This window comes from Diprion similis, chromosome 12 (genome assembly GCF_021155765.1).
Source record: "Diprion similis isolate iyDipSimi1 chromosome 12, iyDipSimi1.1, whole genome shotgun sequence".
NCBI lineage: Eukaryota > Metazoa > Arthropoda > Insecta > Hymenoptera > Diprionidae > Diprion > Diprion similis.
Genome location: NC_060116.1, coordinates 7,120,478 through 7,136,418, shown reverse-complemented (window position 1 = coordinate 7,136,418; position 15,941 = coordinate 7,120,478). Strand labels below are relative to the sequence as shown.

The 15,941-nt window shown below is 35.0% G+C and overlaps 1 protein-coding gene across 2 annotated transcripts in view; it reads left to right on the top strand.

The window, feature by feature from the left end:
- LOC124413266 (RNA polymerase II elongation factor Ell) overlaps positions 1 to 9,639 on the top strand; it is a 75,094-nt gene extending 65,455 nt beyond the window's left edge. For both annotated transcript variants that reach the window (XM_046893745.1, XM_046893744.1), the window contains 8 exons: positions 2,136 to 2,260; positions 2,457 to 2,573; positions 3,236 to 3,508; positions 3,776 to 3,846; positions 4,075 to 4,284; positions 4,743 to 5,616; positions 5,851 to 6,028; positions 6,467 to 9,639. In XM_046893745.1, the coding sequence (XP_046749701.1) occupies positions 2,136 to 2,260; positions 2,457 to 2,573; positions 3,236 to 3,508; positions 3,776 to 3,846; positions 4,075 to 4,284; positions 4,743 to 5,616; positions 5,851 to 6,028; positions 6,467 to 6,640 (2,022 nt within the window). In that variant the 3' untranslated portion in view covers positions 6,641 to 9,639. The remainder of the gene's footprint in view (positions 1 to 2,135; positions 2,261 to 2,456; positions 2,574 to 3,235; positions 3,509 to 3,775; positions 3,847 to 4,074; positions 4,285 to 4,742; positions 5,617 to 5,850; positions 6,029 to 6,466) is intronic.
- Positions 9,640 to 15,941: the final 6,302 nt, after the last annotated feature.

Here is a 15,941-nt window from a genome sequence, read left to right as displayed (position 1 = left end):
AATTCGTGACCAAGAATCACGTTCCTCTTAATACGAAATTTTTCATTCAAGTTCCATCACGCGATATGAACCGATGAATATTTCGTTTCAATTACTCCTACCGCGTTTAATGACGCGCTTCTGTGGCGTAGGTTGGCAAAATTTGTAATCCTAATCGCAACGAGACTCTTACGGACTCACTTGAACTGTAGTCGTGTGTTGTAGGTACGCACTTTTACTGCCGCATAGATATAAACGTTAAATATATTTACGCGGTGGAAAATGAGATGACGAAAAAAATTGATATCCTTGATTTGAATGGGCGATGAAAAAAAAATCGAGAAACGTTGTTGGCTGATGTCACGAATTCTGATTTTGGATTACGGAATGACTTTTCCGTATATTTTTAGCCTGTTCGTTTCGCAGAAACGATTTCAAATTGCTTTTCCATGAGCGTAAAAATCGGTCAACTTCAGCGAAATGTATTTAACAAATGTTGGCTTGTCTTAAGATTTCTAAGGAATGCATACCTCCAAGAACGGAACGAAATAAGATGAATGAAATCATGTCCAAGACTCGCTGCAACTGCCTGGCTCTCGATACTTGAATACATTTGTCAATTCCAAAGGCGTAATCATTACCGATTGCGCAATAATATGCGTTCAAACTGCGATCATTGTATGCAGATCGGCATGACGTCAAATGCGACAGATGATCCGTAAAAAATCAACCGACGTCTATCTGTAACCCAATAAAGCAGTTGACGGATGTTTCCGAACAATATTCGAAGGTCACTGTCGTTGACGAGTTTTTCTCCCGCTCTACTTCCGGTCGCAACGTCAGATTCACCGGATGGAATTATTTACTTCGCTTATTAGTCTTGCGCAGCCGGAATATCCTCACTATTCACCAAAGTGGATCACTGAATTTTCTTCCTGTCATACATCGGCTGTTATTTTAATTTTACTGCCTAAAACTGATTATTCATCGTCATTTGAAAGAAAAAATATTTCAAACGGTTTGGTATGTACTTCGATGATCACCAAGAGCATGATCACAACATTTCTTATCGTAGTACATCAGTTATCCGATGATTTGGCAAAGATCTCTATCGATTTGCGAAATTCCCGGATGCGGATTAATTAGACTGGTCTCTAATGTTGATAATTAAAGTCTGGCCAATTTCTACTAGTAATGATATTTGTCATTGTTTATTTTCAACAAACGAAACATCGGATACGAATTTCGATCGATCTTTCAACAGATGATATCTCTGAACTTGAATAATCAGTTACAGTTTCGCTATGCAAATTGTTCAGACAGTCCGCGCTTTTTTCAAAACACTTTTTTTCCTATTAATACAGACAACACCTTGATCGTTTACCCTTAAACTAGTGACTTTTCTTTCAATCAATGCGTTCCAATTATTGAAATGGTATATTATCTGCAATTCTGATCAGTACGACTATATTCATCGATTCGTATTTAGAAAGATGATATAGATCAAACACATATCCTGTTGTAATCAGCGCTGCGTTTTTTATCCGTTATCTATACGCGTTAAGCGAATAAAAGTAACACTCGGTGACGGTGAATTTCTGTCGTGAAAATCGATGAGAAACTGCAAATACACGTTGAAAACGACAGTATCTTCAATATCGAAGGAACGCAGGAGAATGAAATAGGTTCCTGCGGGGTTAAACCCGCACGAAGGGGACTTTTGTGTGCAGTTTCAGATTGAATCTGCGTCCCACGGGAATCGCGCCACCTTCGCAGATTTCACATTTTATCCGAGACGAAATGAGACAGTAATTGCATTTCTGTATTCCTCTTAAATTTTACCAAGCCGTTCACACGGTTTCACGATTCATCGTTCGCAAGTATAATAATATAATTATTACAGGCCCGGTTTGATTTTAATATCAACCTTTGCGATAAGTTTTTGAAATAAACTAACAGGAAAAGCAGAAGAGTTTTTGGCTCGCGAGTCTCCGGAAAGAAAGGAGATAAGTTTAGAAGCAGTGGCAGGGAAAAAGTTTTGAAAAATACGAAACCGATATGACATGAAAATAAAAAAATTCTTTGATTACAATCGATGATGTCAGCGTTAACGGAAATCACACGTTGCTCACAAGCTTCTTTCTTTCCAATTACAGCAACTATCCTTTCCATCGTCACAATCCAGCCATGGAACAGCGGGATTCACCTTCAGCCTTTCCGGCAATCAGGACATCGAGGGACCGCAGGGGAGTTTCGAATGCGTACAACAGACCGGGACGAAGTAAGTTTTCACGCAAATATAATCAACGAAACATTGGAATCAGGAGTATTATTTACCTGGGTTAACGTTATAATACCTGTGGAATGATACTTGTTGACCACTTAATTCGGGCAACATCGTGATGGTGACGTTAGACATTCCGTTCGATGAGCAGTTAGTCATTTATTTACTCAATGTTCCCCCTTTGCATCAACAGGAGTTTGGAAAGCCTCGGCACGCTGCCGTGTAAAATGCGGATACAGGCGAAGGATGACGTATACGAGGCTACCAGGGTTCGGATGGCTGTTGCAGAGGAGAACCACAAAAATAAATGGTGAGGAAAGTTTACGAATTTTTTTTTTATTTTTCTTTTTGTTTTTGTTTTTATTTAAGTTTATACGTTCGCAAGCTGCTTATCTGCGCTCCTACGGTGGTGCTGACTTGAGTCTGGCAGTATCGCACTCGTATGCACATGCATTCACGATACTGCAATGATATTCAGGAATCAATCTATTGACACTGCACTTGGAGTGCTAATTTATTTAGAGCCGACACTGTCAAGGCTACAAGTGCTTGCTTGACATGTGCAGCAGCAGCAACTTCATTATAAGGCTCAGCTGTGATGTAGCAGATACAATATTGTATACGTGCTTAAGTGATCCAAATAATATTCCGTTGTTGTATCGTTTTACTTCAGTATTATTCAGAAGACTTCGATAATAATACGATAACTTATGTATAATAATGCAAGAGTAATTATCAGAATTATTATAGCCTTGGCGATGGAATTATTCTGCATTACTTGTTCGAGAATAGCATTTTTAATGTTTGCCTGAAAGTGAATATAGGCTCAGGTTATCAAAAGGTCGACTGAAGAAGACAGATAATGATGCAAATTTTCGAAATTTCGAAATTTTAATGTGGATAATGTGTAGTTATAGTTTTATTTGACGTTAAAGAAGAGAGATCGTTTAATTTTCAATTGATATTCAACAGCACAAGGGAAATAAAACCCAATGGGCCGGATATCGGGCGGAAAGTAAAGGTCAAAGTAAAAGGAGGGACTGGAAGAACTGTACCATCATCAGCACTTCCGAGGGTACGAGAACCACCGATGACGGTTTCGAACTCCTCCGGTATCTTGCCATCGTCATCCACCACTCAATCACGCCTTTCTTCGTACAAACCCGCCCCCAGCAACAATCCACCTCCTGCTGCCCGTGCTCAACCCGAGAAAAAGATGTCTGACATTATGCGAAGGCCCCTTAAGTATGTGAAATTTATCGCAACTAATTTTGAAATTTTGATATCTTTTAATTGATTATTTTTCCTAATGTTGTTGAGGACTTTATTCAAGTCTTGGCGATGCATAAGTGAAAAGAAATATTAATGGTTGTTGTTCACCTTGAGAGCATAAATTATTTTGACAAAAATGCTTATGGAATTGAACATTAGGTATGAATGAGAAAGGAGAAAAAAAAACACTACGTTTCAAATTCATTAATTCGTAATGTTATTTCTTCGTTTGTCCAACAGAGAAAGACTTATTCACCTCCTCGCTTTGAGGCCATACAAGAAGCCCGAGTTGCTGGAACGCATTCACAGAGGTATTACGTAAAGCTGTATTATTACCTAACTTTAATGTTGTATGTGTAAATATTGTAAGCTCCACATGTAGTTTAATAACACGGTAGCAGTCTGGGGTCAAATTTTTACTTTCGAGAAGTTAGATTTGACATTTTGTAATTCTGATTTACCCTGCTAGCTCAATATAACCATAGAACAGCAGTAAAATGTACGCAAATTCATCATTTGTTGTTGTATTTTTATTTCAGAGGGTATCAGAGACCGAGAAAAAACTATAATTACAACGGTGCTGAAGCAGGTAGCTTACATGCGCGATAATACTTATCATCTGCATCGGCATGTGTGGAACGACGTGCAAGAAGATTGGCCCTATTATACCGAACAAGAAAAGACAATGCTGAAACGCCGCAAACCGCAAAACCTAACGCCACCAGGCTCTAGTGATGGGGGCTCTTGTGGTAAGTGATATTCACTTACTGAATATTTATCAGCAGTTACTAGGTTTTACCAAACTTGAAATAAATTTGGTAATATTATCGAAATTCCTTCATAGAACTAAAGTTGTTTCTTACTGCAAATAATAGAAGCATATCTGTTGCTTCAGCGATTGTATAATTAATACAAGGATACGTCAATTCAAATGTGTAGAGAAGTTAACGATGGTTGAAATTTCATAAAATCAAATTTGAAACTTGATTCTTGATATTGACAAACAAAGTTAAACAGATAATGTTGATCGTTACAAAAAAGCTCAATGCTTGGTAATTTTTAAACATTCTTCTCGATGAATTTTCTTAGATAGAAACGTATGTCTCTCAATTCTCAAGTTACGTTTACAAATCTTCATTTTTGGGTTTTACGAAGAGTGACTCGAAAAGATGAAAAAACTCATTTGGTTTTTATTTTGTTTGAACAGGTAGTGGTCAGTCGCCAAACTCTACGCATCCGGGTTCACCTCCAGGGATAACAGCGCCACCTCCGAGTATAATGGGCTCAAAGAGACCAGGCTACTTCCAAGGAAATGACGGGCTCCCAACCAAGAGACCCCGAATATCTCACTACCGTAAACCAGAACCGAGTATTTCCACAACGAGCAACAATGGATCGGCTGCTGTGGACAATGGAAGGACATCAGGTGGTGGTGGTGGTGGTAGTAGTAATAACAACAGCTGGGATCCGAGACAGCAACGCGAACGCGATTATCGCACGGAGAGAACAAACAGTGATGTGCTTCGAAGCAGCTATAGTGTCAGCAAATCGTGCCTGACGCCATCCAGTGACTGTGAGGACATTCATAGCGCACCTAGCAATCTAAACAGCCATAATTCGCATAGTAGTCTAACCCATAATAACATTATAAATAACCATAATGGTAACAGTAATAAATTGAGCAGTGTTGATAGCGGTGTTGTGAATTTTGTGCGAGGGAGTGGTGGTGCCAACTTCGGGGGTAGTCCAAGCGCCAGTGATAGGCGAGATCGGGACGACCGAGGGAGGGAAAGAGAGAGGGAAAGGGAGAGGGAAAGAGAGAGAGAAAGGGAGAGGGAGAGAGAGCGGGAAAGAGAGCGGGAGAGGGAGAGGGAACGAGAGAGAGAAAGGGAGCGCGAGAGAGAACGGGGGAGAAGTGTAAATAGTGGTGGATCTTCGAATTTTGAAGTTACGACTCACAGTGGCAATAGTTACATCGGAAATACAAATGGCAATTCAGGGCATATTAACTCGGGATCTGGACGTACTTCACCCCCCCGATCTGAGAACAGCAAGACAACGGAATTTCCAGACTACCTCACGTAAGTTACTATTGCTGAAAATTTTCTTGTATTTAGAATTTTTTCAATTTTAAATTACCCTATCTGTTTGCAAAATGTTGTATGATTATTTGTGGAAAAACGCAGTAAAGCTGGTATGTTGTCAATGTAGAGATTTCAATTTGCTCGTTATACAGCTGTACTGAGACCTTCGATATCTTTCTATAATTAGTTTAATTAGAATTTTTTTATTTCTCAACATACATCGAACGACAGGTACTTCACGACAATCAGCAGCAACGAGCAAAAAAGACGTTACAAGGCAGAGTTTAGTGCGGACTACGATGAGTACAGGCGTTTACACACGCAAGTGACCAAGGTTTCGAAACGATTTGCGCAGCTTGAAGAACATTTAAGGAAAGAGCTTGAATCTGGAAACGAGACTAAATATTCGGTCAGTTTAATTCATTATTCGTAATTCTCAGCCTATAATTTATTGTAACATATTAACGGAGGAAAATCTAAATTCCCGTCCGTTTTATACAACAATACATAATGTACATATCTATTTTGCTATTCGTGATAGTCTGCGATGCTATTCATTTCAGTCTGCGATAAGCATAAAAGTGTTCTCAAGTCATCTGAAATTTTTTTTATCCTACATGCTATTGTATGCTACTTTGGCAATATTGCAAATGTTGGGATTTGAGACTGTTGAAATTGGAAAATATTGGAATTTCTTGTATCGTTCAAAGAACGTATTCAATAAATTCTTCTCCAAACGGTGAACTGCACTGAAAAAGAAAGCTCGTTGAATTATTGAAGCTGAACTTTCATCCAGGCATAGAAATTTCACGATCACTTTACAATGAAGTATTAATTTTATGTGCAGGAAATCAAGAGCCAAATATTTTCCGAGTATAACGAGATCAAAAATGATCCGGATCATCAGCAGACCAAGAGGCGGTTTCACTATCTCCACGACAAGCTGAGTCACATAAAGCGGCTGGTTCATGATTATGATTCTCAATATGGCAGCGGGGGTGCAGGCAGTTTGCACTACTGACATAAGCTCAAACACTTATCCCTTCTACTCTTCTCGGTTGTTAATACGCTGCTGTCGACGTTATTGCCAAGTGTGCATTTTCTCGGCAAACTCCAAGGTTAATTAAAATTGTTCCTGCAGAAACGTCCCCGAAGACATTGCGACGGTTTGAGCTGTTTTTGTCCCGGCATTTTTAACTTACCCTAAAATGCTCATTACTTTCGTATTTGATTTTAAATCAGAGGCCATAGATTCTGCTCAACTGCATCCATGAAAGAACAACGGGATCCACTTGTTAGGCAATGTTTGGCAAGGTTTGATATTGTATATCCGGTAACAGCGAAAAAGTTTTCGTTATAAGTAACTGGATACGTAATTCACAAAGCAATTACCAAGCACGAAAGACAATCCTATCGTATAAAGAAAAAGAAAGGACTCTGTCCTGTATCGTATAATAAGCTGCGTCTACGTCCAAGACTGTCCAGAGAAAAATACTAAGCTATAAATAATATAATACGCGCGTCCAAAAGTGTCCAGTAGTTATGTGAGTGAGAGTCTGAGGATAAAGCTAATAAATTCGTAAGCAGTTCAGCCAAAAACTAAACACAAAAATAAAAAGAAAGACATACGAAGTTGCGGAAACATATAACAAGTAAAGAATTACAATTTTCAGAATTATTATCCCACGATTATCAGAGTCTGTACATCATTGGTTTTACCATATCAAACTGATTGCTGATCCAATACAGAGGTCTGATAAGAGTAGTCCACAAACATTTCGTTGCTATATCCTATTTTTAATGCTAAAAAAATTAGAGTTTTTTACACATATTGAAAAGCTTGAAGTTTTGTTTTAAAAAAGGTAATTTTCATTTCTCAATAAAACATAATAATAATACACACACATGTTCCGTACCATGAAATAGGATAACAGTAACATTTAAAAGTATCACCGGCACAACTGATACAGAAATTCCGAAGCCACTGGCTTAGCCACCAAAAGCCAAACTAAGAGTAAAAACAAAGTTATCGGTTGAAGTGATTGGGGATTTCCTTAATGGGAAACACAATTACCTGAAACACTCGGAATCTCTAGAGTACGCTGAGGAAAAAGGGAATCAACGATTGACTAATAAGGAAAAGTAAACAAAGCTTGTGATTTGTGTCCAGATTGTGTATATTGAGTAATATAAATATTTTAATAATTTTAACGATAGTTATTAATAAATAATAATATTCAATGTAATTCATGATAACATCAATTTCAAGAAGAATATCAAGCTAGTTTAATGATTGATCATTTGATGATACATATGTACAGGCAAACCGTGATGTTTCACTTCTAAATAATATTTTGTTGTGTAATTATTATACTTATTATTATCAATATTGATTAAATGAAAATTTACTAGCTGGTATATTTATCACAGAAAACTGGAAATAGGTGAACGCGGTGATAATCATTGATCACACTCTGTGCCAAATATTAAAAATAGTAAAATATCAAAAAAGATCCACATGACCTTTTAATTGACTTTTATTTCAATCTGTGAATATCGGACTACTTTATGCCCGTGCCTTAACAAGGTATTCTTTTTACGGAACAACTTCAGGGGCGTTTTAACACTTAACAAATGCTTATGTGTCGTTCCATGTGCATCTAAAGTATTTACTCTCTCTCTGGTATTCTGTGATATTATAGAGACGCAGATTCGCGATAAAATATGGAAGATATGCAAAATATGCGATTAGCTTGATGATTTTCAAGGATAAGTTGGCCTTTCCATCTCATCGGAACTGTTGAATTGTGCTTGTCCTTTCTTCTGCTTTTTCCTTTGTTAACGGAATCTTCCAGTAAAAAGTTGGTTGTAACAGGTTTCGAATAAATAACTGGCACTCCTTTTAATTTTATTGAAAATTTCACGTTTAAAATTTTCGGCTATTCTATCTACTTTTGATTATTTGTAATACGTAGACCATATTTAAAACTTGTACAGTAAATTATTGTTATTATCTCCAAACCAGTGTTGGAATTTATCGTTTTTATGTTGGTGAATATGAGTTAATTTCTAATTGAATCAATTGTTCGAAATTTATATCAATGACGGCGTTTCTACAAATGATTGAAATTTTCATTGATGGTTGTGTCAATGATACAATATACGTAGTATGGCCAGCTTAGCCTAGTAAGCTTCACAGATAACGACGATTCAAAACAAAAACGATGTTACGTTACTCAAATTTTAGTATGTTACATGATGTGTTTACGTTTTACTTAGAAACAAGTGTTATGTTGGTATGCTGATACATCAAAAAAATTTGACGTTTGTTATATTTTATTATGGCAGCATCTGCTGTTCAATATTGAACTCAGAGGACAATGTACTAAAATTAAACATGTTGGATATTACATACAACAGAGAAAAGTGGATATAAACGTATAGAAATGTATGGCACAGTGCTTTAACGTGTGTATAGAAAAAATGGCAAACATAAAAAAAAGAAGTGATTTCACTTATAATATTATTTATAAATATATTAAACAAATGTATCACTAACCAAGTGCGTACGAGGAAAGCAGCAAAAACATAAAACATAAAAAAAAAATACAAATTAAAGGAATAAAAAAATGTATAAAATAAAATAAAATAAAATAAAAAGTAAACAATAATGGGTGCATAATAATATATTCTCTTGAAGGGTAACTTTAATTCTAATTTTTGCATTGCAAGTTAATAAAACACTATTGAAACAAGAATTTTCGTCTTTTCTTAATTTTTATATCTTTCCAATCAACAATCGTCGTGCCTTAAGCGAGGGTTCACTCGTTTGACATCCGGTTCAGTGAAGCACGACTAATAGGCATATATATTCCCGTCGAAAAACGAGCATATTTTAAATTCAATTCACTAGTCAACACCCACGACACTGTGTCATACATCATAATAGTGGCTGAGATCGGTAATTATGCTCTGTCTATCTTGAAGTGCCGAAGACTCTAGTTGCGCACACTTTACGATAATAATAATAAATAAAAAATAAAAAATACTTGCATAGCGAGACAATGGAACACAATCACCGAACTCGGTAAATAGGTTCCACCGAATTAACGTTAAGTAAATCTAGTTACCATACCGACGAATTCAACACTTATTGCATCCCGTTTATATAACAAAGACGTGTGCAATCACGATCATCGCTGTTTATAAAATAGATATGTCGCTATGAGGATATAGGTAGCACCGAAATTCGCGTAACTTGGGGAAATCGCAAGTGAGTCATAGTTGAAAATATCTACGGTGCTTCCTCTTGGAAAAATTTATGATTATCTTCCCATAAATTCACCACTTGTATTGCCTGACAAGCTTATTTTTTTCACTCCCGTTCTACAGCTTGGTAATCGTTGCCTTGATGATTGAATTGCTTACTTTTCGACAAAGCAGAATCCAGCTATTAATTGGGCATTAGACTTTCATCAATCCACAAGATAGAATTCCATCGAATATCTGTGCTTGAAAGTATTATTTGCAAAATAACATGCTACATTTTTATATAACTGTAAGTAACGCGGAAATTCAAGTATTATAATCATATCACAGTTCTACAAATATATAGTTCACGTTTGTTTGGTGAATAGTAAAACTTTATAGAAAACTTTTCATACATACGAGAAAAAAAGATTTATCAAGTGCCAATTGTAGAGAAAGAAATCTAGAAATATAAACAATGATTGTATACAGATAACAAAACAGCAAACTAGAGTATGCCAGAAGACGAGAACTATACCTAAAAATAGAAAGTTATATCTTCTATACCTCTGTTATTCAGCAGAGTAGTTGAATTACGAAATCTGTAGAATAGAAAGAAATCTAACGATACTTGGTCAAATTTTACGACCACCAATTCTCGGTTCGAACTACTTGCTCGTCATATCCTTCTTTTTCGAAATAAAATACATCTTACAATTAGTTAATGTGACAGGACAGAGATTACAGATCACAAGAACAAAAAAAAAAATTAATTGAAGATTGAAAGCAGTTTGAATGATCGTAGGCCATTTATATACATACACATATATTGTAAAGGGAATTACATATTCAGATTATAATAATGAATTAGATATTGTTTCCTTGTGTGTGACGTCCTTTTTAGAATACCGCGTAAAGAGAGGAGGTACAGGGGTGTGCTGGTGCGTACTTTGCTGTTATTAATTTTATTATTATACTATTATTATTATTATCGTTATATGCATATGTGTATTCCAATGAAAATTTTTAACCTGTCCTTTACTCGTGAGACAAGCGCGTACATAATAATAAAACTGTAATAATTCGTTAATACTTAGACGATACAAATTAGCATTTTAGAATTTTTTGTGCCTGAAAAGTATGAGTAGCTTACTATACGGATATAGCGTCACCACGACAATGATTAGCATGCTATAATATGGATGCAAAAATATTTTGTTTCTATATCTAATGATATAGTTTTTACGGATACGAATGAGTTCATTGATTTTTGAGAGTTACAAAATGCGGACGGGAAGATCTTGTACAATTTCAAAATTTAATCAAAAGTTGACATAATTTAAAGAACAAAATGTATTTGCATGTACACGCCTAATCTAACAACGTAAACTTAAATGTAATCGTGTGCCAATATAGCCATTGTCCTATCGTGAAATCTGAGGGATAAAAAATTGTTATAGGACATTCGCTTGCATCTAAGCCGAACTCTTCAGAATCAATCGTTCTCATTCGATCGCATGAGTCAAATGAACAATGTATGAGTCTTTTTGTGGGAACAAACCTTGCACAGCGAATGCCTCAAGAACAAAGGTTCTATTTTTCACTGGCGACATGTTCACGTTTGTCTAAATGAAAAAAAAACCCTAACAACAATCGAAATTTGTATACTTTATTTCACGTAATTTATTATATATTTATATTGAAATTGGTGTAAATTTCTTGCCAGAACTTTTATACTATTATTATTATTATGAAATAAAGAAAAGAATGTTTCAGCTTTGTGTTAAATAGAAGTATTTAACAATCGATTGATCTATTGAATTGTGAAAGCATTTGAAAAGGTGAAGTTGATTGCGGCAGCAAATTTTTTTCCTAGACACTGTAAATAATAAGGAACTACTTAGTGGCTCAAAAGTATAAAATTCTTGCAGCTTTCGGAGTGCAGGGAATAAATAATAATAAAATATAGAAAGAAAAATGAAAATTATTAGCCAATCTTAGATATCTAAGTAAAATGCACGTTGCGTGATAAAACTGAAGGAAGGAAGAAAAAATTGTATGATATTCGTAGCATATAGAGGTGGTGAAACGATTCACGAAAAACGAACAACCCGCAACTAGCATGCCCCTATTCTGTTAATTTTTATACAAGTACATAATCGCGTGTAAAATTTATTAACATGTAATGTAATATTATGATGTACCATTTTACCAAGTCAAGTGCATTAAGTAGTTAATAATTGATAGAGAATTGGACGTATTCAATGACGCAGAAAGGGGGATAACTTCCGCCAATTGTATTGATGTTTTATTACCAATTATTAGTTAGTAGTTACCTTTTCTGCGTGACCAGCGGCCAATTATTCCGTGTAAAGTTAAAAACCTGTATTGTGTACGAATATTACGAAAGCAGCGTTGTACTTTAGAGATAAATATGTATTGTTAATTTTACTGCGGGTATGATTGCTCCTGAATTTAATGGTCTGTTTTCCGACATTCGCTATCGGGTAATTAAAAAAAAAAAAAAAAACAAAAAAAAAAAACAAACAAACGTCGATTGGCGTAAGCTAAAGTTTGATTTTTTTTTTTTTCTTCCTTAAATGCAGTGTTGTTTATATTACTCATTTTGTTTAAATCTTGCTTTTATCGCGGTTATACAGGTGTGTCACGCCGTTTGAATTAACCACTAGACGCACGAAATTTAAAATTATATATACGAATCGTATTTGTTTATACGATGTAGACATAAATTTTTGCTCGTGGTTGGTTCAAAAATATGATTTCAATGTCTAAGCTCAAACACGCTTAACATTTGGAGTTCTCAAACAGACAAAAGAATAAAGAAATGAATAAATCTTCGAAAGCTTCGCAAAGGTCAGAATTGAATAATTGAAAATTATAAAAATTGGGGTGGAGTTATTATTTGCCGAAAAATAAAAAAAGCAAAATAAAAAAAAGGGAAAATGACACGTGCCGAAAAGTGGATGACGTATTGACGTACATGTGATTAGTGTATAAGCATTGAAACGACGTTGATATAATTTTCGTTAAAAAAAAAAAATTATATTTTTGAACATGGTGGACAAAATTTGTTTTGACATCAGAATTTAACTATATAAAGTTCGACAGCGCGGAGTGGAAAAAGAAATATGCCCAATGTTGTAATATTATATTTTCGACTGTGATGCTGTTATGTATATATATATACGTAATATTATATTTATATATGCATTTCCTTTCAATAATTAAATTCTGGGGGCCGTGATGCATAATATAACTAGAGCTACCATTGTAATACCACTTTTGTTTCAACCTAAAGTTTTCGTGGGCAAATTCGTCTTATTATACATTTTCATATCCTCTACGCACCAACCATACGACAGGAATTTAATTACGTTCATGAATCTTCATTTCCACTGTGATGAGTGCATTGTAATAAAGGCAAGAAAAAATAAACTATCAAAATAGTAAAACCGCGAAAATTTAATATGTGATGCTAAAAACAACGTGTCGCTCAACCGCATATATGTTTAATTACTTTTTCTTATACGTTATATTAAAATAATCCGGACCCCGTGTCACCCGGTAGAATTCCGTGAAATCATTATTACACCTGCGTGATATACATACCTATACATTTATACATATATGCGTCTACGTACCTATATGAAATAAATACAAACTACGTTACTGTACATATATTCATGCATACAAGGTATGTAAGAAACGCGGATAGTTTTAACACTTGTCCACCTCTGTCAACTTTCATCGTCTGCATATCGTTACCCCCTTGCGCCCCCCCCCCCCCCCCCCCTGAAACCGTGGAAATCGAAAGGGAATGCGTGCGTGCGTGCATGACCATAATTCACCTGTATATCTACCAATAATTGATAATAACGCAAGCACGTAGGAGGGAATCATACGTTGTGTATGATATATCTTGTATCACATACAACGTACTACTTATACTATATATTATATAGTTATGTACCGACCGACTCTTATACATTTATGACGACTGCATTGCTCCCTGACAAACGCTCGTATCTTCGTCGTATACCTATACCTATATAGTTGTATTTGCAATTATTACCTATATTATATTCATTAATTAATTGAATAAATAAATAAAGATTATATATTATAATAAAAAGATAGTTATTATGTAGAGAATGATCACGATAGAAGCAGCCACCTTAAGACATGTACGTACCTACATGTTTTTATTAATTTTCGAACGTCTCAAAGCATTCAAAACCGATCGTATCGTACTTACGTTAAATTATACTATGTATATATATATATATATATATACATATATATAAATATATATACTATACTATATGCTTTAAACGGCTGAATAAACTTGGGACAGGAAATATTTATTTAAGACTCTAAAAACACAATATACGTGGTACAGTACAATAAGGAGATGAATATCGGGCAATGGGCATGCGGCAGTGGGGTGCGGTAGGAAGTCATTCCACTTTATATGCATGTATATGTATATAACATAATTTGGAAAATCGTGAAACACATCGTTTGTGTATAAAATATCGAAGAATATTCAACGCTACCGTACTTGTACGAGAGCTTGCATGAGGCATGTGTGTATATATCATTTATACACTAGCTCGCATACTCTCGCACAATTTCATGAAAGATATTCAACGTTTTAATCTTTTCACAAAGGTTTCCATCGTTATAGAGATAATTACATATTGGTGAATTAGGATTGACGACGATTGCTGCAATAATTTATGTCGAAAGTTTATTCAACCGTTTACCGTTTGTATTATGTATATTTTCACCCGGTCTATGCTTCTCAATCTCTTCATTCTCAACTATATATGCGTTTTTGTATATGTGCTTCTGTTTTATTCGAGGATTTGCATATTACTATACATATGATGAACATAAAAACCACACATGTGAAAATAAAAAATTACAACAAGTAAAAGAAAACAAAAAACTTGAAAAAAAAAAAATTCATAAAATGTATTCTAAGCGAGGAAATTTACGATTCAGGATAACGCAAGTCGAACGACACCTAGTGTGGATTGTGCATAAACAGGATATACGTACGGCTTTGGGCAGAATATTTCGAGATGATTACACAATTTTGTATTGTTAAAAGAGAAAAAAATTTCATTCTGCTAATTGTATCACTTTTATCTTTTCGACTTATTATACGCAGATAAAATTGAGAGTTAAAACAAGAAAGAAAAAAAAAATTGTCTGCGAAACGAGGGTGAAAAATCATTCGCTGAAAACGATATACATATACTCTCCTATATAGATATCGTATTAATTGGCGATCGATTGATGACTTTCACATGCTACGATAAAAGCTGCGATGAAGAATTTTCTTTTTCTGTTGTAGACTAAAATAGGTTCAAGCAGCTGTTGATATTACGAGAGTGTGTTTTCTTTTTTCAAAAATGAGACGACAACGCCGCCCAATGATTTTTAATATTATATATGTATGTAAAAAAGTATATATACATATATTTTATATTTATAGGTTGTGATACACGCATATAATGATTTACGATTGGTCTAATTCTCGATCTGCTCTACCCAAATCCTTGTGTATAGTCTCCGGCATTGCAGCGAGAGCAGCAGCTGACGACTATAGATAATTGAATATTTATTCAAATTACTTGTCAGGTTCATTGCACAGTATAATTATATGTATACCTATTGACAGACTATGTATACGTGTATACATATATACAATATGTATGTATGTATATGCATATATGTTTCTATATATAGATGATTCGAAAAGATCTATAAAGCATATGGATTTAATGGATGAGTTGAATAGTTATTGAAAAGTTTCATGAGATATTGATGTATATATTTTAAGTTTGTATTATAACTCCCCACTTAATTTGTATGAAATGGAGATATCATTAAAAAATAATGATGAAAATAACCGCGAGCCTACCTTATTCCGTAAACACTTAACGCATAAATCCTTCTCTACGCGTAGGTATACGTTTTTCCGCATCGTGCAAGCGAACGGGCAAAAACTTCTATTAAAATTCGGGGATCTGATGAAATCGTGG